Here is a 24,583-nt window from a genome sequence, read left to right as displayed (position 1 = left end):
GAAAGTTCTAACTTAACTGAATTCTGTGGGTTCGCCAAACTTGCATGCTATTTACCTCTAAGTGAGGCAGTAACAAAAGAGGCTATTTAGTCTCATGGATTTGCTTTATGTGAGACAAGCTCTGCACTGTTTGCACTGACTCCGTATCCATCTCTTCCCCTTTTCCCTAAGAGCTGGATTGGACTGGGGGATTGCCAGATGAGATGAAACGCCACAACTGAGCTAGTTAGAATAAAGTGTGACATGTCCTGATTCATTCTGATGGGGGCCTGAGGGTCTTTGATCTCCAGGGTAGAAAACTCAACCAACTGGTTTTTTGTTTAATTGTTACCACTACTACTATTTTATTTTCTGATTGCCTGAACTTTATGGAAGTACTTCATTTTATCCTTTAGTTTCCTGCTTCTGGTAGCTCTTTCTTCATTGGGGTTGTGTTTGGTCAATGTTTACTTATGTTTTCCCTTTCAACCTTCTTATCTATCCCTGCAAGATAATCATTGTCAGTTTGGCAAGATAGACTCTGCTAGAGTTACTCAATAGGACTGTGCTAATATGTTCTTGTCCTGATACAAGTTTGAAGTTAAAAATTTTTAAATTGTATTTGGTTTGGGTAGATAAAAGTTAATGGTAGTTTTCCCTAGATATTAAAATTCCAGTTCATACAGGATCGTCTTGGAATATTATACTTTTCCACCTTCAGTTATCCAGTCTCCCAAAGAACGTCTCTGTGTTGTTTAGTGTCCACCGCTGCTCTGGGTAGAACATTCTCACTGAAGTGGCTTTTCCCCCCTGACCATTTCTTAGTGGGTGCCTTCTTTTGGACGTCATCTCTCTTTCAAGTTTCCCGGTGATATCAAATGGTGCAGCAACAGCCTTCAAGGTAGCATGGTGTCAGGCCGAGTCTGAAGTTTTGTTTTGTACTCAGCTGGAGAGTATTTCAATACTTACAGAGCAAAAAAGTAGATTATGTGATCTTCCCAGGAAGTTACTGCACCGGACTAACCTTCTGAGAAAGGAAATAGAGACCATTGATCTCACAGAAGAAATAAATACACTAATAATTACATCATTGTATAACTGCCGTCTAAAATGATGTAAGTTCTGATTTTTGAAACAGCCGGTGCAAAGGAGGGATTCCCAAAAGTCATAGAACACCTTTGCTATACCTTTTTCACAGTTGATCCCTGAGCGAGTGCCCTTTAGAATTTGCCTCAGGAAATATGATGCAATAAAAGCTGGCTCAGAAACTTCTTAAGCACTGGGCTTGAACTGTATTTGGTATAGATTGGGAAATCTGATTATCTTACATCAATTAACATTTAAAAACAGAGTCTTCTTTCTTAGCTGAGCAGATTGTCTCCATTCTGAGCATGTAAACAGACATGAATGCCCAAAGGCAGAAATGGCCTTTTACAAAGAAAAGCCAACTTTGTTCTCTTTTACATTTCTTAACAAGCTTTGGAAAACAAGTAACCCTTACTGGATGCTACATAATCAAGAATGGGGGAAAAAGTACTTATCCTTTGACCTGGCAAATCCCTGCCAGAAATTTAACCTACCTATAAATGAAGATGTGCCCTCAAATTAAACTCAAAGAACAGTTAATTACAGCCGCATTAATGATAGTAAAAAACTAGAAATAACCTAAATATCCCAATGTAGGAGATAATTGTTTGAATTATGAAAATCTATATCATAAAATTCAATATGGCTATTAAAAATGATTATTTTCCAATATGGAAAGGCATTTTTAACATATTAATGAGAAAAGCAAGTCATAAAGCTGCTTAATTGGAAGTTTTGTAATTTAGGACTAAATTAAGGATCCACCAGCCCAAGTTCAAATCTTGGCTCTACAACCAGTTGCTGTGAGTTGGGGCATGTTATTTCATCTGCCTGGAGCTCCGTTTTCTCAGCTCTGAATCAAAGTTAATAGTATTTATCTCAGAATTGTGTGTGGCTTCAATGAGATAAAACATATAAAAACTTTAGAACAGTACCTGGCAAATTATTATGCATTACTATTAGCTCTTCTTGTGAGTAGTAGTTTTCCCATAACTACCAGAGCTCTTTTACTTCAAGAACAGATAACGAATTCTGCCCCGTTTAAATAAGAAAACAGTGTTTATTAAAGGGTACTGGTAGCTCCCAGAAGCTGAAAACAAAGGGAAACCCAGTTTCAGTCTGGTCTGGGGAATCTCAGCTGCAGAAATTTGTGGGCCTTCTGTCCAGGACACCCCCACAGGATGATTCAGCTCCATCTGCCCCTGTCCCTCTGAGTATTGGCTTAGGAGGATTTACATCCCTAGAGGCTGGGATCTGACTGGTGTGGCATCTGTCACACGCCCAACCCTCAGTTGCACCCTTAGAGAACAGCATGGAAGATGGTCATTCCCATGCAGGCAAGCTGACTTAAGAACAGCATCATGAGTACAATCTCATTTTATCAGTTTAGAAAATATGACATATATGTTAATATGTACTAATAGGAACAGATCTGGAAGGATTATGTTGAGTTGCTGACAGTGCTTTTCTCAGGGTATTGAGATTTATAGGTGTTTTAAAAATATTTTTCCCAGTCTCCCCTCCCCCCCGCCCCGTTGCCCCCTATCTCTCTTCAGTTTGCTTTCTTAAAATTGAAATGTCTGTACATTTTCAAGGGCTCCTGGAATTATTGGCGGAATGCCATAGTTTATTTATTGGTCTTATTATCAGGGCTCTAGAAAACCTTTTTGGGAGGTTATGCTTCCTCTCCCCCACATCCTTACACTTAAAAAAAAAACTTTATTATGGAAGAGCTCCCATGTATGTAAAGATAGAATAGTTTAATAGGTGCCTTGTACTCATCACCCAGCTTTAATAATTGTTAAAATTTGCCAATATCCTGAGTACCTGGGTGGCTCAGTCAGTTAAGTATCTGACTCTTGATTTCGGCTCAGGTCATGATCTCAGGGTCCTGGGATCAAGCCCCGAGTCAGGCTCTGTGCTCAGCTGAGAGTGTACTTGAGATTCTCTCTCCTCTCTCTCCGTCTACCTCCTCTCCCCCTTGATTGCTTGCTCGCGTAAATACATCTTTAAATAAAAAGTTGTCAGTTTCCCTCCCCTCACTTTTTTTTTTGGCCAGAGTACTTAAATCAGGTTCCACACATATTTTCCTATTTGTGCAGATTACTTCCTAAATATTACAAACAAAGTAGAGATTAGGGTATAGGGAATTCTGTTAGGCTATCATGCAGACCTGAATTCTCAAATGCATTTAAATTTGTGTACACTGTCCTGACTTCCACAGTCACTGTGCTGAGTATAGTGGATTTAGTCCCCAGTGATCATGCACGTGTGTCAACCTGGAACATTCCTGTACTTACCAACAACGTAACCAGGCTTCTCGATTGAGACCATGTCTTGTTCTGTTGCTTTGCCGTTGCGTACCCTTTGGTTCAGCCATACATTTTCTCGTGACAGTGAGCTCTGGTTTCATGTGGTCTCCTGTTAGTTAACTTCCATCCCAGGTGTCCTTGGCCTGCAATCATTGAATACTCTTTTGTGTCTCCTGGGTATAAAACATTCAGTTGGGAATTAGGAAACATTCTAGGCTGGGTATAGCAGTTTGCCAATCCCTTAAACTCTTTGCAGTTTGGTATCTTCATCTACAGAGTGAAATGGTTAGTCTAGGTCCATGCTGTCCAATGTTATAGCCACTTGCTATAACATGAGCTAATGAGCACTTGAGCTATAGCTACTCCAAATTAAGATGAGCTGTAAGTATAAAATACATGCCAGATTCTGAAAGCTTAGTATGACAAGAAGGGAGCTATCTCATTAATGTTGATTGTATGTTGAAATGATATTTTAGGTAGATTGGGTTAATAAAATATATTATTTAAAATTAATTTCACCTGTTTCTTTTTTCAGTGTTGCTAATGGAAGACTTAAAATTACACATATGGCTCAGATTATATTTCCTTTGGATAGCACCAGCCTAGAACTTTCTGGTCCATCCTCTGAAATTATTTGTTATTTGGGATTGATAGAGTCAAGTTCAGTTTACAGAAATTTAACAGAGGATCCTAACAAAGCACTTTAGTGGCCCAAATGTTTCTCCTTATTATTGTATTTATAAAAATTCCTCATTTGGGGACTGCTTATTTAAATAGCAATCTACCTCTATGACCAGGAAGGAGGAAACACACCATTGTGATCAAACACAATTGGAATTTTTGTTATCATTTTGGAGTCCATTGTTCTGAACTGTGCCAGGATGTACTGATTATTAAATTTGACTAGTGATAGTTTTTTGCAATTGTATGTGGGAGGTTTTTGGTTATTTTTCAGTGCCATCGCTTTTTTCTGATAAACATAAACACATAAGCATACATCATGCAGACACATACATATTTAAACATTACAATAGTAGAAATTGATAGGTGTTCCCTCCCCCCAACCCAGTGGTTACCTCTGCTTACCTGCTTATTTACAGGAGAAAGTTCCTAAGGAAAGTAAAGACTAGCATTAATCAATTACACTAGAGCTTACTTTCTTGAATAGTAGGAGGTATGAAGGGACTACCAGTGTTTTTCTCATGGACTATTTCAAACATGTAAATCATAGGTAAATCATTTGACCCAACACATTTTCTTTAGCCTTACCACATTTGCATAGACTTCCACCACTTAATCATCCTGAGTTCCCATTTATATTTGTACTGTGCAGATGCCAAGTGATATAAATAGGGGGCCAGGCACAGCCATCCGAGTCAAGTCAGCGTATTTCTCTTGGCTGGGTGTCCTCTGTTGTTGTTGTTTTTTAAGATATTATTTTTAAGTAATCTCTACACCCAGCATGGGGCTGTACCTGCAATCCCAAGATCAAAAGTTGCATGTTCTCCCGACCGTGCCATCTGGCCATCCCTGTTTTTTGCACTAATGCCATCTTTTACACACGGGGTTCAGAGTTGTCAGGAGCTGTGAGTCTGGTATGATGAGGACTGAAGGGGTTAACTCTGGTACTATTTGTCCTGCTCCCTGATGTCATTACTTTCCCCTACCTTCCTGGGGTCATGAGAGAGTAAAGGCTTTCTTGGGGCTGCCTTGCAATGTTCCTTGCATAACTATAATTATTTATAATTATATATATATAAGGTATGTAATAAATGATTATATAATACATAATTAAATATAATTTGTAGATTTTCTATAGTAGACTAAGGTTAAGGACTGACTTTTTCTCTAGTTCTTAATATATTCTGTTCCTTGGGCATAATTGGGCTTACTCCTTCATTGATAAACACTGAATTCAGGAGTACTAAAAAGATGACTGGTTGCATTTATTTGCAGGGGAGCTTTCATAGTTTATAGTCTGTACCTGCACTGTCCACAACAGTAGCCACTAGTCAGTCATATGTGACTGCTGAGCTCTTGAAATGTAGCTTGAATTGCTATGCACTGCAAGTGTAAAATGCATGCTGGTTTGAAGACTTAGTATGACAAAAGAATGTACAATATTAGTAATTTTTTACATTGAGTACATGTTGAAATGACAAATCTGGTATATATTAGGTTAAATAAGATGTATTAATAAAATTTCATCTATTTTACCTTTCTAAAAGTGGCTGCTAGAAAATTTATATGTACATATGTGGCTTATATTTCTCTTGTACTGAACTCATCTAAAGGATTCTTAATCTCAAACTTCTCTTTTTCAGGATGGCTGGGTGGCTCAGTCGGTTAAGCGTCTGCCTTCAGCTCAGGTCATGATCCCAGGGTCCTGGGATGGAGTCCCTCATCGGGCTCCCTGCTCAGCGGGGAGCCTGCTTCTCCCTCTGCCTGCTTGTGCTCTCTCTCTTGCTCTCTCTCTCTGGCAAATAAATAAATAAAATCTTAAAAAAAACAAAACAAAAAAACTTTTTCTCCATCCAGATCTGAAATTACAAAAGAGGAAATCACTTTTAAATTATAAACTTTTGCACATTAGTCAATTCAAAAGGTTTCCTTCATTGAAGGAATTTGTCTTAACCTCTTCTAGCTTTGACCTCAGATTCCCATGAGCAAAAAATGTATTTGAACAGCTTACAAATACTGTGGGTGCCATGCTGTTTGCTTTCTTTCCAGTCCAAAGGAGCAGAGACATGTTAGCCGCCTGCCCAGCTGCTGCCTGTTCACACTGCAGGGCATGTGAGGACTGGCGGGCTGTCCTCAAGAGAAGTGCAGGCCAGTGATACACGGAGCCAGAGCTGAGAGAGGGTCACAGCAGATGGTGACAGTGTGCTTCCTGTTCCCAGCCAGGCAACAGCTGCACCGTGATCCTTGGCAGCAGGCGTTTGGCAGGTCTCCCTGTGGCACCCTGGGTGTTTGCAAGTCTGGCACAGCACTGAGAGGTGCCAAGGTACATCCTCCTGGAGAGAGAGAAAGAGAGCAAAACCTCCCCCAGTCTTCTGGCTCCCACCTTCCCTCTGCTTGCCTCTGCCCTCTACACACGGTGGACACTGGGGGAAGCCAAGGCTGACGAGAAAGAGTGAGCTTTTCCCAAAAGAAAAGGGTTGGCCAGTTTTGGGTAATTATATCGATGCTTTGTACCATACTCTTGGAAGACTTTGAAATGAAGCAGGGTCCTTTATATTTGAGTTTTCAGTTCCAGGTGGATGAAAGATTTTTTAAAAACCCTTTTTTGGGAAATAATTTCAAACTTACAGAAAAGTCATGAGAATAGTAACAAAGGACATCCCAAAGCAAAACCGCGTTTTGCTCAGATTTACCTGTTGGTAGCATTATGCCCTATTTGCTTTGTTTTTTATGTTTCTGTGTAGTTTCATGTATATATATTTTTCCTGGACCATATGAACTTATGTTACATATACATCATGGCCTTTTCCCGCTACATACAATGTCTGTTTCCTAAAATTAAGGATATTCTTTTACATAACCTTAGTTCAGTTACCAACTTAAGTAAATTTTAGCATTTATGTCATTTTTTTTTTAAAGATTTTATTTATTTATTTGACAGAGAGAGAGCGATAGAGGGAACACGAGCAGGGGGAGTGGGAGAGGGAGAAGCAGGCTTCCTGCGGAGCAGGGAGCCCGATGCGGGGCTGGATCCCAGGACCCTGAGATCATGACCTGAGCCGAAGGCAGTCGCTTAACCAACTGAACCACCCAGGCGCCCCTTTGTCATATTTTAATGTACTGTTTGTATTCTACTTTTATCAGTTGACCCCAAAATGTCCTTTATAGCATATTTTCCTTCCCAGTTAAGCATCCAGTCTAGAATCACATGGGTAGTTAGTTCTCATGTGAAAGGAAAACAGCTTGTCTACTTTACTCATACTCAAAAACACTTCCAGAATACTTCTCGCGCCAAATGAGTGGGGTTTTACACACAAGCACTTCTCCAACTCTCCAGTGGACAACTAGAGGGTGTTTTGCAAATTTTAACTCAGTTTTCACACTAACTGCCTATAGTTAGTGCAGACCCCACAGGTTAAGGGCTCAGTCCCTCTCCTTCCTTCCACTTCCGATGCCAATTGCAAGTCCCACTTTTACCCGTGCTTCTGACCAACTGGCTATAAATTGGGAGATTCCCATGGCCCCCTCCTGGGGTTGGATAATTTTCTAGAGCAGCTCACAGAACTCAGGAAAACAGTTTACTTATTTGATTACTGGTTTATCATAAAAGGATACTGTTCAGGAACAGTCAGTCGGAAGAGATGCACACAGCAAGGCAGGGGGAAAGGAGCACGAAGTTCTAAGCACGCCACTCTCCCAGGCACCTTTCTGCGAACACCAATTTGGAAGCTTTCCAGACCCCTTCAGTTAGGGTTGATGGAGACCACATTATGTAGGCATGATTGATTGCATCTTTGGCTATTAGTGATTAATTCAGCCTCCAGACCACTTCCTATCCCCACCATAGGTAGGAGAGGTGGGGCTGAAAATTCCAATCGTTAATGACTTCTTTGGTTCCCCTGGCAAACAGCCCCCTTCCTTAAGGGACTTTAAAAGGTCATTAACATAAACTCAGGTGTGGTTGCAAGGGGCTTGTTATGAATAACAAAAGACACTTATTTTACATTATTGCTCTCATTACTTAAAAAATTCCAAGGGTTTTAGAAGCCCAGTGCCAGGGGGAAAAAAAAAGCACTGTGCCAGGAACAAAGACCAAATATATATTTCTTTGTAAGTTGCAATATCACAGGGGGTCCTTTTAGTTTCCTTTGATCTGGAACAGTTCATCAGCTTTTTTTCTGTTTTGTTTTTGGTGTTTTATGACATTGACATTTTGGTGGAGGAATGTTTTAAATTTTAAAAGCAAACCTGTTAAAAGAGCTAGGAGAAAATACATTTTTGTCATCTTCTGGGTATGAAGGGAAGACCTTTGCAAGCAAGACCTTAAAGAAATGCCAAACACAGATTCGACTTAATAAAAAATTTAAAATTCCTTCACAACCTGCCCAAAACCCCAACAAAATCCGGCAGCATTTACAATGAATTTGACAGACCTAAAGCTCTTTCAAGGCAGTAAGGAAAAGACTAACATCCTAAAACACAGGCAGAGGATCTGAATAAGTAGTGCACAAAAGAACCAATACAGATGGCCAGTAACCTGGAAAACAAACACCTCCAAGGGCATTCCAGTGAATGCGAATCAGAATGGTGTGGACTCATTAATTTTCAAGATTGATTTAATTCCTGAGAATCATTCTTTACTATAGGCAAGAGTGGGGAAAGGCTCATTCTCTAACATGGTTGATAGACTGCACATTGATGCAAACTTCACTGGTGGAGGAAGGTAAATTAGGCAGCATATACAAACGCTTTCTTTCTTTATTTAAATATTTTATTTTTAAGTACTCTCCACAGCCAGCCTGGGGCTCAAACTCACAACCCTGAGATCAAGAGTCGCGCGCTCCACCGCCCAAGCCTGCCAGGCGCCCCTACAAAAGCTTTAAAAAGCAGTGATTCCATGTTATGACTTCTGTGGCAGATGAACTGCTGTGGGTTTGCGCATTGTAGTTTACAGATTTTGAGTTTTATTTTTTAGTTTTTAGTAACGTGCTGTCCAACTATACAGTAGAGGCCTATCTCTTTAATAAGAAAACAAGTTTTAGATAATTGAAGGTAACCTATTTGCATCAAAAAGGCTTCTTTAGAAAAGATTAAAAGAAGGGTTTCTTTCCATTATGAGTGACCCTTTTTAGTTAAAAATGAGTTACCAGTACAATAACTAGTTTAGCTGTGTGGTTAGAGTGAAGTGTTCCTGGGTGTTGGCATGGGTTAGGGGTGATTGTGGGCTCCTGGGGAAGTCCTATCCAGTTCTGGTCAGCAGCTCCAAAGAGGCAGTGTTTGGATTTGGTGGAGATGGGCCTGTTTGAAGAAAATGGTGTTTTAGGAAGAATACCCTGGGCTCAAGAGAAGACAGTCTGGGGCTCTTTTGGTACTCTAGGCTTGAGATCCCAATGACCACCAGAGTAGGAACAGGGAAAAGTGGTGACTCTGGGAGACAGTGAGCAAGCTCACCTGAATCCTATGACTGGGAATATGCAGTAGGTAAAGGACAATGAAGGAATGAATGACAGTCTTCTTGTCACAAGCGGGTCTGGCAGCAGGGAATTGCCACCTTGAGGAGAGCCATGAGGATTTTGACCCTAAGGTCAAGTTTGCCTTAGGGTCAAGTTTGCCCTGACGGTGGTACACTGATGTTGGGATAGGGAGGCTGTGAGGTGGGGTTAGTTGGTGGTGTGGATGTGATGAGAGGGAGGAGGCTGGCAGCTGGATGTAGAGACTGGAAAAGGAGTCTTGGTCAGAAGGGGGCCATAGTTGGAGACTCAGAACAGGGCAGGTCCAGACAACTAAGTATTTATACAGTGCAGACATGACTGTCCTTGTCTAGCTTTCTCATTCCAGGGAAGCTTCTCTTTCCTAACGACTTCTCCAGACCTCCTGTTTTCCCTTCTCAAGGAGATGGCCCACCCCTCTACTTTCATCTGTCTTCCCCCGTCCCATCATTTATTCTAGGAAGCCGAACCTTTTTCATGTAGTAGTATCCTTATGCCTTAGTATACCCCCTTTCACTCCAGACACACCTTTCCTTTATTCTCAGAGGAAGAGATACCTTTGCTTTTGTGTTGCAAAGATTAGCCCCATTTGTCCAGTACAGCCTTTCCCTTCCTCCCTCCCTCCCTCCCTCCCTCCCGGGAAACTTGCTGTTCCATTTACTGCCCCCCTCCCCCATTCTCCAGCTCCTTAGTCCTTTGTGATTTGGCTTACACACAGAGCTTTGAGGAGAGATTACAGATTTCATTATACACAGAATTAGAAGGAAATGAACTTCTTAAGCATTTTAATGTTTCTCTAGTCTACTCTTAAGAATATGCTGGAAGATGTTTCCAAACAGTGGTTTCCAAACTGTGGAGCTCCCCACGAGAGGAAAGGATGCCCCCCCCCCCCCCACCTCGCCTTCTGAAAAATAGGCGCTTCCACCTCTTGTTTCAACCAGAATACCTCTTTCTAGTTCTGATTAAGAATTCATTTGGGTTAAGTGTTTTTTGACTTAAAGAAAATGAACTACTGGTTTAAAAAATAAATCATGGCTTGTACTTCCATGAGTTAAACTCATGTTAGCACCTTAGTTAGACTGTTTCATATTGTGGTGAATCTGAAGGAATTGATGTTATATATATATATATTTTATTTTATTTTATTTATTTTAAAGATTTTATTTGTTTATTTGACAGAGAGAGACACAGCAATAGAGGGAACACAAGCAGGGGGAGTGGGAGAGGGAGAAGCAGGCTTCCTGCTGAGCGGGGAGCCCGATGATGCGGGGCTCGATCTCAGGATCCTGGGACCATGACCTGAGCCGAAGGCAGATGCTTAACAACTGAGCCACCCAGGCGCCCCGTTATATATATATTTTAAAGATTTATTTATTTGAGAGAGAGAGCACAAGCAGGGGGAGTAGGAGAAGGACTGCTTAGCAAGGAGCAGAATGCAGGACCCTGGGATCATGACCAGAGCCGAGGGCAGATGCTTAACCGACTGAGCCACCCAGGCGCCCTGAATTGATGTTATATTGTGAACTGATTGCTTTCTTAGCTTATCACTGAAAAGCAATTAAACATTACAAGGCAAAAATAGTCTTCAATAAAATTATTTCTGTAAATAACTGACATAAAAAATTTTGACCTAATTGTCTCCAGAATGAGGCCTGTGTCCCATAGGCTTCAGACTGACCTCAAGGAAAATTTTGCAGACTTAAAAAAAAAAAAAAGATGACCTGGCAAACATTCTACCTAAAAGGAAGTCTAGTTTGGAGCATCTTTGAGAAGATGAAGTCACTTATTGTATAGCCAAGTAGAAAGTAATAGATTTGCATATTAATTTTTTTACACACACGTAAATATATTTGTAATTTTTCTGTGCTATGTTACTTAGGTTCTGAGAGACATTTTAGTCAGTTGCTCTTTTTCGATTTGGTAATGTAATAATACAATTTTCAAGTTTAGATGTATGCACTAGATTTATTCCACAATACCTAAGGCAGAGAGATCACCACATTTCCTTCTCCTCTTACCTTTAAAAATGCTCTTTGGGGTGCGTGCGTGTGTGCGTATAGGTATGTGCCCATCATGCTCATCCCTGATGGCTTGTGACCTTGGGCCCATCTCTGCCTTTCCATTTTACTGCATGAAAAAGGAATGAAAAGTAGGTAGCCTCTGCCTCTCTAATTCTGAGTTCTTTAATCCGGCTTCCCGGTGGACATTTACAAGTCCCAACCTCCTGGTATTTAATCCTCTTGACTCTCTGAAAATGCTTTTGATCGGATATTTTAGTTTGCGCTCCCTCAGAAGCAGATTCCAAGACAAGGATTTGAATGCGAGTAGTTTCTTTGGCATGAAGCTAGGGGAGTAGAAAAGTGAAATGAGGCGGAAAGAGTGGCTAATAAAGGGTGAATTACTGAGCCAGCTGCTACCTGGGGCAGCTGCTACTTAATTTTGTGGGGGAAAATTTGGGAGATGGTTATTCAGCCTGAGGGATGAGGGATCTGGGGTTTCTGTTTAATAGGCTAATGTCTTAGTTTTGGGTTGAAGGGTGCTCTTGAGGGGCAGGTAGGTGGCAGAGCAGATTACAGTGGTAGGAAAAGCCCTTAGGTAGAGAAATGGAGCTCCCGGGAGTCAGATGCCAGGAGGTATGCCCTGATGTGGTAATGGAAAGGTATAGGGGCAGGGTACAGGCAGCATTCTCTGTCCCAGTCTCCTGATTGAGCTTCGTGGCTTCCCCCCACCCCCCCCGAAGATTATTTATTTATGAGAGAGAGTGTGTGTGTGCGCGCACATGATCTGGGGAGAGGGGCAGAGGGAGAGGGAGAGTGAGGACAAGCAGACGCCCTGCTGAGTGTGGAGCCTGACGCGGGGCTCAGTCTCAGGATCCTGAGATCATGCTGAGCCAACATCAAGAGTCTGACACTTAACTGACCGAGCCACCCAGGTGCCCTGAGCTTTGTGGTTTAATGACAAGAGCACCGTGGTCCCTGGAGTAGACTAACTCATGCCTGACACTTCATAAGTAACTTAATAAGTATTCCTCAATGTTCTTTAGTTCCATCTCCTTTTAACAAGGCAAGGGAAAGCCCTCTCTTCTTCTACATAGTTTAGTCTTTAAAAATGATCTCAAACCCTTCTGCGTTTAAGCATTTTTAAGCCAGCACACCAAGTGCTACACCCAAGAGGTTTCCTCTCGAGGTGCTGGTGCCCACTATGTGGCAAGCATAGTGATAAATGCTGGGGATGCAGACGTGAGAGGCATGATCCTGACTCAGAGGAGTTCCTGGGCTCGGGGCTGATTATTGAGTGACTGACCTAGAGAACCCTCTTCAAGTGAGAAAGGACTTGAAGTGAATCAGCTAATCAACAAAAAGTGTGCTTGTGGGTGCTTTGAAATTTGGGTCAAGCATTCTTCCTTTCAGACCCTGGCTCTGCCTTGTTAGCTGAGTGACATCCATTCTCTCTGAGCCTCAGTTCCTCAGTTGTCAAATGGGATTGCTAATACCTACTCATGGGATTGTTAGAGGATTAAGTGCAATAACCCTGATAAATGGACTGGATTTGGATAGAAGAGAGGACAGGGGCATGGGAGAGAAGGTTGATGGCTAGGTCACTTACTATAGCTCTTAATAGAACTGAAGTAGGAAAAATGGGTTTGGGGGGCTTGATCCTGGAAGGCATTGAATCTCAAGCTCAAACAGGCCTTGAGACATTGCTGCAAGGACAGTGAGGCTTCATCGCATCTCAGAAAGGCGGAGGGAAAGGGCCATCATTCAGTCTTCACACTAATATGATATCCTTGGCTCACTGAGCTGTTCATGGGCATGGTGGAGACCAACCACATTCTTATGTGGATACATAGGAATTTAACACTGTCAAGAAGTAGAAACAGACCCATAAATACAGAGAACAAACTGATGGTTGCCAGAGGGGAGGGGGTGGGTGGATGGGCAAAATGGGTGAAGGGGGGTATGGGGACGTAAAGGCTTCTGGTAACGGAAGGCATAAGTCACAGGGATAAAAAGTATAGCACAGGGACTATAGCCAACGATACTGTGATAGCATTGTATGGTGATGGCAGCTACATTGGTGGTGAGCACAGCAGAACGTATAGACTTGTGGAATCACCATGTTGTACACTGGAAATTAATGTTGTGTGTCGACTCTACTGCAATTAAAAAAAGAATTTAACACTATGAGGACCACCAAGTGGTGCCAACAAGTTCTGGATCTTAAACTATACATTATTAGAATACATTAGCCACTGGCCCATTTTTGGTCTTAAAGGGGAAGGCTAAGGCCCAGCAAGGTGGCAGTCTTTTAATTATAAGTCAACTTGGTGAGAAGACTTAGATCTTACAGGAGTTCAGAAATTTCCTCTGTTTACAATGCAATCTAATGGCTTGGTGTCCCAGAAGGTTTTGAGAGAGAGCCTTTTCTATTTTAAAATTGAGAACATTTGCAGTTTCCAGCTAATGTGTCACATACGTTCCTTTGATCTTTGTCTTCAGCTGCTCATGTTTCCCACCTGGAAAATGTGTCCGAGGAAGAAATGAACAGACTCCTGGGAATAGTGTTGGATGTGGAATATCTCTTCACCTGTGTCCACAAGGAAGAAGATGCAGATACCAAACAAGTGTATTTCTATCTATTTAAGGTGAGGTTTTCACCATTTTAAAAAGGCGTTTCTTCTTTCCCTCATTGTTCAGATGTGCTCAGTTTCTGCACACCAGGTTCGTGATCGTGGGTGGGAAGGCTCTCAGCTCGTGATATGTTTGCCCTCAGGGTTTGTGGAAGCATGCGTTTCTTCATGAGGGATTCTCTAAAATGACCCACCATGTGTTGGACACATCACTTTCCTTGAGAGCCTTCCTATTTGTATGCAGATTTGAATATCTTGATTTGCTTATGCTTATAGATTTCTTTCCATCCACCCATCCGTTCATCCATCCAAGTATGTATTGCACACCTGCTCTGTGCTCTGTGCATGGCACTCATGTAGGCATGAGGGATAGATCAGTGGGCAAAGCAAAGTCCTTGCCCTCATGGAGTTGACATTTCAGTAGAAGAGGCAGACAATCAACCAGTAAATAATATATTTGCAGGTGGTGATAAGTGCTGTGAAGAGAAACAAAGTAGGGTAAGTGGAATCAGAATGGCAGGGATGGTGGTGGGTGGGAGGGCACAATCATGAGGAAGGGCAGTTAAGAAAGGCCTCTCTGAGGGGACCACAGTTGAGCTGGACCCGAACTGGGGCACAGGAGCCGTTGCTGGAGAGGGCTGGGGGAAGAGCTTTCCAGGCAGCAGAGGGAACACCGTCTAGGCCACGCTTAGTGAGTGTGGTGTGATGTGGGAAGAGCAAGGAGGCCGGCGTGGTGGAGCAAGGGGAGGGTGGGAGGAGATGTGGTTGGAGGGTGGTGCCAGGGCCTTGACTCTCATGCTTCACAGGGAGGAGTCAAGAGTTTCCAGATTTGGGCATCTCCCCACTGTCCTCTGGGTCTTGTTGACACCAGTCACAATTACTGCTCCCACTCCCCGTAGCTGGGGCTTCTTGGCTCTGCCTCAGCTCCCCTTAGGTCACATCCATCCCCTTTCTGCAGACGTGTGTTTCCCCAGCTCCTGACTGCTGTAGGGACGGACAAGTGTGGGAGAGAAACGGGTGGTGGGAACAAACAGATGAACTTCAGGGGGCCAAAACTACATTCTGAGAGGGGGCGGACAGAAGAAATAATTAAAAAACAGAAACCTTGCTGTTGAGGGCACTGTTGGTTATGTTGTATTGTGTAACACTTCTAAGGTTCTTTAAAAAAAAAAAAAAAAAGACAGAAAGCAAAATGCTCCACTCAGAGCTCAGAGCCCAGGAAAGGTTTGCCTCTTTACTGAGCACCCCGTGCTTCGTTTTATATGACAAGGATAGAAAAATTTTCCACTGAGTTCCTTCTTTTGCTTTGGCTGCTAGGAATCTCAGTGCAAATTTTGTGCCCAATTTCTGTAGCTTTTTTTTTTTTAATCTGAATTTACTTTCTACATAATTTCCCCTTCTCCCCATTTATTAACTTTGGTCTTTTTTTTTTTTTTTTTGTGGGGGTGGTTACTAGTGGGGGTTTGGGGATTAGATAGGAGACAGGTGTGGGAGTGAGAACTGTAGTTTTAAACTTTCATGTGTGGGGATATTGGTTCTAAAAAGGTAAATGGGAGGTGGGGGGAGGAGAAAGAGAGAGAGACGAGAGGGGTGAGCAGAAAGAGAATGCACCTCTGAATTCCCCACCGCCATTAGCAGGTGCTGGGCTACTTCAGGTGACAACTTGTTGACATGGCTGTGAGGCCTGAGTCATCCAGATTGAACCCTGGCAGGTTCATGCTGTTTAGAGCTTCTTTGGAAAAAGATCTTAGTTGAAGAAAAACAACGTCTGCATGACTGCAGCGATTATTTGTCTTGGAACTGAGCACCCTGGCAGCCCCACCGCCCTGCTGGAAGTGAAGGTGGTGTCAAGGTTTCCATCCTGCCGGCCTCCTCTTGATTCCGTTTATAACTAACCAAATAGGCCAGACAGCATTGCTCTGCTTTGAAGTCCGTTTTCTCTCTCTGTCTCTCTCACCTCCCTCATCTTTAACAGCACAACAGTATATTTACTCATGGGAACAAAATCTAAAATATACATCATTCTCCCCCGTCTCCCCCCACCAGAGTCATTTTTTGGGCAACTAAGTAATAAATTATCCATTCCTTAGCTTTTGAAAGGCAGTTCCTGTGTCTCATATGTCTCAATAATTAAATTAAAATTAAACGTATTATACCTTTAAGTAACATTTAAAAAACCTGAGGCTTAGATTTTGAAAAAAAAAAAAAAAAAAAAAAAAAAAAAACGATGAAAAGCTGCTTCCTAAACCTCAGTGTATCCCAGAACCTGTAACTGTGGCTCCTGAGCTCGACTCTCTGGGCTTCAGTCCTGACTCCATCACATATGAAATGTGACTTTGAGCAAGTCATTCTCCTTCAGTTTCCTTATCAGTAAAATACAGACAGTAATAGCCTCTACCTCTAAAGGGTGTTGGGGTATTAAATGAGATACGACATAAAGAACTATAAAGAGTGTCTGGCGAAAGTAAGGATGCAAATGCTTGCTGTGAGTATTAAATTTCTTTTATATGGCCACTTATCCCAGCTCCATCCTTTTGTGTAGATGAAGAAACTGACATTCAGCATCTCCCCAACCCATCAGTTTCTCTCCAAACTGAAACCCCCAGTGGACCAAGTTCTCAATTGGTCTTATTTAACTGGGCAAACAAGTATGCAGCCACAATTATCTGTATTTAAATTTTACAATCCTGGGCGCCTGGGTGGCTCAGTCGGTTGAGCGTCTGCCTTCGGCTCACGTCATGATCCCAGGCTCCTGGGATCGAGCCCCACATTGGGCTCCCTGCTCAGTGGGGAGCCTGCTTCTCCCTCTCCCGCTCCCCCTGCTTGTGTTCCTGCTCTCGCTCTGTCAAATAAATAAATAAAATTTTATGATCCATCTTTCCATATCCTTAGAAACACATAGAGTGACTTATCATTATTGCATGTTTATTTTTATAAAAATGGGCATAATACATTGAAAGGATAAACAGATGCCCTGTGCTAATTATGGATATGGCACCCCTAGAAGGAATTGAGGCCCTTGTAAGACATGGCTCAGGGGGACAGAGGGTGATCTTCAGCCTTGGGTGTTAGTCCATTTCCATTAACTCCTGGGAGCATGGTTACCACGTCTTATTTCTGTTGAAAAGGCAGTAAGTGGAGAAAGGAGAGAAAGATGTAACTTAAGTAAATGCATGGTCATATCATACCTGGCCCGCATGTAAAGGTTACAGAATTTTCAATCCAAGGTTGAAGGTAAAGGATTTCAATATCAAGTTTATTTTCAAATTAGGTCTTGATTAGTGACTCTGTTCCCTTTTTCTGTCGGATATGTGCTCTTTGAGGGCTTTAAATTCCAGTGGCAAGGATTAAGAGCAGTTTTGTTTTGTGGGCATTGAGATGCCAGAACACTTGGCTTGTATTCTGTGCGTGGAGAGGAAATGAAAAGAGACCGCAACAGTGAAAGTTGCCAATTGAGAGTCCTGCAGAATTCCTTCCCGAAGGGCCTGGGCCCTAGTTTATGCATAGGACATACAGCTGGTACAAACAGCCCTCTCTTCTGTCCTCACTTGTGCAGAACAGGTCTCTGCCTTTCATGGGTTTAAACGCGAACCTTCTTTGGGGCTCCTGGGTGGTGCAGTCGGATGTGACTCTTGGTTTCAGCTCTGGTCATGGTCTCAGCGTCGTGAGATCGAGCCCTGCGTGGGTGTAAGATTCTCTCTTTCTCTGTCCCCTCCTCCCTGCGTGCACTCTCTAAAATAAATAATCTTAAGCAAACAGAAAACCACCCTCCAGAGCATCAGCACACCTGCGGTGGCCTAGATGGGAATGTGCAAAGTGTGGCTGTTGTATACCAGGCCTCTGGGTCAGTGGGAATCTGGCAATGGTGGGGAGAAGAGTGAGTGAGTAGGGTAGAGGAGCCTGATGGTACTGCTAGTGCTCTAGGCTGCACAGAACATGAAAGGGGTCTAGTTTCTCATAGTTCTGGTCATGGATATGAAGGCAAATTTGGGTTACCTGGTAGTCACCCATTTTATTGATTTAAGGATTTATTTACATGTAGATAAGATAATTAGAATATGGTGACTTCCCTTCAGAGGCTGTGTTTTGTGTGTGTGTGTGTGTGTGTGTGTGTGTGAGAGAGAGAGACAGACATTGATTTTTTTTTTCCTTAATGATTTTTTTTGCAGCTCTTGAGAAAGTCTATTTTACAAAGAGGAAAACCTGTGGTTGAAGGCTCTTTGGAGAAGAAACCCCCATTTGAAAAACCTAGTATTGAACAGGTAAAAATTTAGAAAAAGAAAAAGAGAAGCCCCCCCTTTTTTTATTGCTCTAAGGCTGAACAAACCTAACCTTCCTTCCATCTCTACACGTGCCTTCCTTCCATCCTCTATACCCGGCTTTGAGATGCTCACTGAGAAATTGTCTTGGACCCTTTGCATCAGAAGTGAATACTTAATTTAATAAATGATCTAGCTGTTGTCTTTTACGATTGCTGTATACTCAGAATTCACTGTGTTTGGGGAAGAAAAAAATTAAGCAGAACGTGTAGGTCATAACGCATGGAATGTGCTTTTTCTTGGTGTTGATGTTTTAAAATTAAGTGAATTAAGTCTTTGTTCTTGTGTTTGTCACTGTCTGAAAAAGCCTATTGAGGTGAGGGAATTAAGGAGCATTGTCAAAAACATTGTAAGTCAAGGAAAAAACACAACAAGGAATGAGATTTTGCATCCAGAAATTGACTTCTGTTACATTATGATTCCTGGAAAGAAACCGGTTTACTTGGGGAAACTGTTGACATGTATAGACTTTTTCTGTGAGGTGTTGTATCCTTCCTCAGAGTCACTTTTTAGCCTGCCATTATTCAGCTAAAGAAATCTTGGAGACTCTTGACTGAATTTCTTGATGAGAATGATTACAGGAGATAGGACATCAATCAGGGTCTCTACAAATACAAATAAATGTATTTTTATCAGTCAGTTTTCAGTAGAAGAAATGTTATTTTGTCTCCAAACTCTATTCAATAAGAATTCATTGTTCTTTTATTTGAAATTAGATTAGTTGGGAGTGTTCTGCAGAGACATTAAATTAATCCACAGATTCTTTTAAAAACTCACAATTTTGAATAAGATTTTTTTTTCTTGGTAAGCTTGCTGAAACCGAAAGAGTGATAGTAAAGAGTTTAAATTCTCATGGTTTAGTTCAATGGAAGACGTGCTAGCAGCCTTCTGATTAAAATTTTGGTAATGTAGGGGTGCCTGGGTGGCTCAGTCGTTAAGCGTCTGCCTTCAGCTCAGGTCATGTTCCCAGGGCCCTGGGATCGAGCCCCGCATCGGGCTCCCTGCTCCGCGGGAAGCCTGCTTCTCCCTCTCCCACTCCCCCTGCTTGTGTTCCTGCTCTCGCTGTCTCTCTCTCTGTCAAATAAATAAATAAAATCTTCAAAAAAAAAAAATTTTTTGGTAATGTAAAAACGTAATGCTTATCCAAGAACCTCATTATACGTGATCTACTATATTGATAGTGCAGCAAGAATTATTCTGCAAAATAGTCGTATTTTATTGTTTAAGAGGTTTTGACCTTTTCAGTCTGTGATTTTGATTTTCTCTTTAACGCTTGAGGATTGCAGCAGGCATAGAATAGCAACCCACAGCTTCTCTGTCTTGTCACTTTTCATCCACTATGATCTGTGGCACGATTCCCTCTGGGCATTCCTGTTTCTAATAGGGAAAAGGAAGAGATTTTTGTGAATAGAGAAATGTCTGTTCTTTAGCTAATAACCGTGCTGACTGTGGGTGTTCAGAATTAGTATGATTGCATAGCCGTATGAATAAATTGCCTTCCCTCCTTTTAAGGGTGTGAATAACTTTGTACAGTACAAATTTAGTCACCTGCCATCCAAAGAAAGGCAAACAATAGTTGAGTTGGCAAAAATGTTCCTAAACCGCATCAACTATTGGCATCTGGAGGCACCATCTCAACGAAGACTGCGATCTCCCAATGATGACATTTCTGGATACAAAGAGAACTACACAAGGTAATCAGATGACCAGTTCTTTTCCTTTGGCCTCTTAGAGCCTGTTGCAGACCTAAAATTACTACTTGGCCCTGCAAGCGGAGGGTTGCCCAGTTTTCATGGTAACTCCATCAATTCAGAATGCTTCTATAGTTTAACTTTTTATTAATATCATGATATTTTGGGGGTTGAGGGATCCTAAACCACCTAGCCCTGTACTACCCAGTCCGATAGTTGATAGCTATGTGTAGCTACTGAGCACTTGAACGTGACTAGTATGAATTGAGATTTCAAAGCTTGTACAAAAAAAGGAATGTAAAATATTTCATTAGTACTTTTTTGTATTGATTACATGTTGAAATGATAATATTTTAGATATATTCAATTAAATAAGATATATTAAAGTTAATTTCATCTGTTTCTTTTTATCTAGTCAATATGACTATTGAAAATTTTAAAATTACTTATGTGGCTTGCATTGTATTTCTATTGAATGTCGCCGATCTAGGTAACCATACTTTGACTCTGTAATTATTATATAGAAACTTCATTCCCATTTAAAGAACCAAAGAAACAATGACCACGAATATAATAGTGTTAAAGAATTTTTATAAAGAAGGAAAGATCACCATTGTCCCAGCACCATGATGGAACTGATATCATTATACATGTCGTCTTCCAGTCTTTGCCCTTTAACTATTTTATATTATTTAGAATGAAAAAATATATATATAGAATTTGCATCCTTTTTGTCCCTCTACTTAACATCATATCAAACATTTTACTGGTTACATTATGGTCAGTTGAATTGATATATTGTAATTTACCCAACCATTTCTCTGTTAGTGGAACTCAGGCTGTGCAAATATTCTTGTATTGCACGTTTTTTCCCCTAACGTGGGAATTTGTTTTCATTGTTTATGAATTGCAGAATAATAGAACTCACTTTAAAAAATCTTAAAACATGGACCACCCAAAATAGGATAACCTACATTTATTTTCATTTAAGAGAGAGAGTGACTTGAATTATCCATTCTCTTTCCCTTTTTATAACTTTTCCCCTTTTATATTTTATTTATTTAAGTAATCTCTACACCCAATGTAGGACTTGAACTCATGACTTAGGGATTAAGAGTTCCATACTCTTCCCTCTTCTGACTAAGCCAGCCAGGTGCCCCACCCCCTTTTATATTTTATAGGCACATCAGGCTTGCTTCAGGAGATATTTCTGACTTAAAGTAAGGCAATTTTTTTTATAGCCTGAAGAGCATTTCTACCCAGGTTATTTATTTATTTTTTCTAAGATTTATTTATTTATTTGAGAAAGAGAGAGAGTACGTGTGAGCAGGAGAAGGAACAGAGGGAGAGAATCTTTTTTAAAAAATTTTTTATTGTTATGTTAATCACCATACATTACATCATTAGTTTTGGATGTAGTGTTCCATGATTCATTGTTTGTGCGTAACACCCAGTGCTCCACGCAGAACGTGCCCTCTTTAATACCCATCACCAGGCTAACCCATCCCTCCACCGCCCTCCCCTCTAGAACCCTCAGTTTGTTTTTCAGAGTCCATCGTCTCTCATGGTTGGTCTCTCCCTCCAATTTCCCCCCCTTCATTCTTCCCAGAGGGAGAGAATCTTCAAGAGACTCCCTGCTAAGTGCAGAGCCTGAGGTGAGGCTCAGTCTCAGGACCCTGAAATCATGGCCTGAGCTGAAACCAAGAGTCAGATATTTAACCGACTGAGCCACCCAGGCACCCCCCTCCAGGTTATCTTCTGTAACAGCAGATAACATGTAGGAATGAGTATAGTTTAAGATAAGTTTTTCTCTCTGATTATTGACCCGATATTCATTAGTAATATCCCCTTTCCTCTCCTCTCTTTTTTTACAGTATATATAATTTGAATTATAAAGTATTTCCGTACTAATGGACTTTTAAGGAATTACAGATTTCTTCAGTATCAGTTTTTTAAATTATATATTTCTATACTTTCAGAATTTTTCATGAAATAATATAGTTCCTATATTATTTTAACTGTTGTTTATAATAAGGGTTAAGATAATAAATCTATCAAAAATATAGGGACACCTGGCTGGCTCAGTCAGTGGAATGTGCAACTCTTTTTTTTTTTTTTTTGCTATTTTACTTTTATTTATTTATTTATTTTTTCATTTTTTTATTATGTTAATCACCATACATTACATCATTAGTTTTTGATGTAGTGTTCCATGATTCATTGTTTGTGCATAACACCCAGTGCTCCATGCAGAATGTGCCCTCCTTAATACCCTCCCCTCTAGAACCCGCAGTTTGTTTTTCAGAGTCCATCGTCTCTCATGGTTCGTGGAACGTGCAACTCTTGATCTTGGGTTCATGAGTTCAAGCCCCACGTTGGGTGTAGGAAGTACTTCACAAAAATCTCTATCTTTTACACCCATCTGTGAACAATTGGCTAAGCTGAATATTTGCTAAAACCTGAAAGTTTTTACCATTCTTAGCAGAGGAAAATTGTTTCACTGAGAAGGAGAATTAAATGTAAAGCAGCATGGAAGATATTACTGTATTTTAGAAAACAGTAAAAATACACTCTGTAGCGTTTGGGAATTACCAAGAAATGGGTGGCACTTACAAATACTTAGAGAGTAGTAAAATTAGAAATGGAACTTTGAAATGAACAGGGGGTTTGAATCATAGCTCCATCCCTCCCTAGTTCTGCATGCTTTAGACCAGTCACTTCACCTCCTTGACCTTCAGTTTCTTCGTCTGTCCGAGTCTCATGACTACTGTGAGTGTTGTGTGTAGCATCTGGCACACAGGACGGGTGCTAGGAAGATGCTAGTCATCGTTTTCCTCCCATACATGTTGTTCTCTAAAACTCAGATGCTGCCAGTGTGGGACTCTTAAGCTAGAGCGTGTACAACTGAAGGGGAGTTGTCATTATTTGAATATCACTTTAGAAACTAAAATAACAGGGAATAGAAAGACAGTTGCAGATTCCTTTCTAGCTCAGCCTCTTGAGCCGCTGTCCAAGGGCGGTAGAAGAGTGGAGTCTGACCATGGTGAGGAGAAACCTTCTGAGAGACTGGAATGAATACACCCTGATGCGTTCTGAAACCTGCTAATTTCTAGGTGGAATGGAGACCAAGAGCCTCTGTTAATAATAAATAAGGAAATGAAGGTAGACGACGCTCACCTCCCCCACTTGCCCATGATCACGCCACGTAGATGAAGAAAGGGAAGTAAAGAGAACCTAACCTGTGAAAATTATGAGAAGCAGTAATTGTTTCAGAGTAAAACCTCACTGTCATGACCACTTAGGAGTTCAATAAACCACACTCCACTACAGCATGGTGTCTCACTGATACTCATCTTCTCAAAAATGGGTAGTATTACAGGCTGCAGGCACCACCAGGTTTTATCTTGATGTGTAAGTGAACCTCAGGACCTGTAATGCTGGTTCAGCATATAATTTACAGCAGTTGTAGCAATTAGAACAAAGGGGCTGAACACTCCTGGAGCTTGTATGTCAGTGTGAAAATGGGGTGAAATAGGATTCTCTGTGGAAGAGACCAGACTCAGAAAATGATTATTGCAGAGCTACCTGTGAAGATTTTCCAATTAAAAAATTAAGTGCAGATTGAACAGTAGAACTGCTTAAATGACATAATCCTCTCTGTTCTGAATAAAGGAAAAATACAAATATTTTGCATATTGAAAACATCTGACATTGTAATGTTAACGTGTACTTAGAAGTAATAATTAATAGAAGTATGTATCCCCTGGAAATCACTGTGGCTTTAGAAAAAGATCTGGGCAAATGTTTTGAAGTTCCCTGAATTTCATGATGAATTTCCTTGAAGAAATAGCCTGAAAATAAAGTGTCTGAAGATTGTGACTTTTTAAAATACATCTGACCAACAGAATCTGCTACTAGAAGTGGCCAGTAATTCGTCTTAGATTCTGAGTTGCGCAGACCTTCTGAAAGGTGTCATGGTCATCCCTATATTGGTGAGATGTTTTGTAAGAATACAGTGCAAGTTGGATATAACTAAGTTGATTTTGGTGAAACAGTTGTATGTAACTGTTGTTGTGTGTTACTGAGCGTTCATCATTAGGCATGTAAGTATAGCACAGTACCTAGCAGGAAGCATGGAAAGAACAGTGGGCTAGGGGTAAGAGACCCAAGCCTTGAGTTGAGGTGAACTGGGACAGGTCACTTAATTCCTACAGACCTTAGAATTTTCATTCTAGCAAGTAGGATGACATGGTCTGTGCTCCAGTTCTCCAGTTCTGTTCACATTTGAAAGAAAGCAAGGTGGTTGCAAATCATTGGAATGCTGTCAAAACTCTTGAGAGAGTTATTTGCATACATATGCCATTTTTATTAGGTATACAGAAATGAATGAACTGTC

General features: G+C 41.1%; 1 protein-coding gene across 7 annotated transcripts in view; it reads left to right on the top strand.

Moving 5' to 3' along the window:
• The window catches only part of KAT2B (lysine acetyltransferase 2B), a 99,070-nt gene that overhangs the window by 31,864 nt on the left and 42,623 nt on the right, over positions 1-24,583 (top strand). For all 7 annotated transcript variants that reach the window (XM_027584758.2, XM_027584756.2, XM_027584757.2 and 4 more), the window contains exons 3-5: positions 14,047-14,192; positions 18,347-18,439; positions 20,009-20,190. In XM_027584758.2, coding sequence (XP_027440559.1) covers positions 14,047-14,192; positions 18,347-18,439; positions 20,009-20,190 — 421 coding nt within the window. The remainder of the gene's footprint in view (positions 1-14,046; positions 14,193-18,346; positions 18,440-20,008; positions 20,191-24,583) is intronic.

Source organism: Zalophus californianus, chromosome 1 (assembly GCF_009762305.2).
Source record: "Zalophus californianus isolate mZalCal1 chromosome 1, mZalCal1.pri.v2, whole genome shotgun sequence".
Classification (NCBI taxonomy): Eukaryota; Metazoa; Chordata; class Mammalia; order Carnivora; family Otariidae; genus Zalophus; species Zalophus californianus.
Note: the sequence above shows the minus strand (reverse complement) of the source record. Positions and strands in the feature narration are given on the sequence as shown.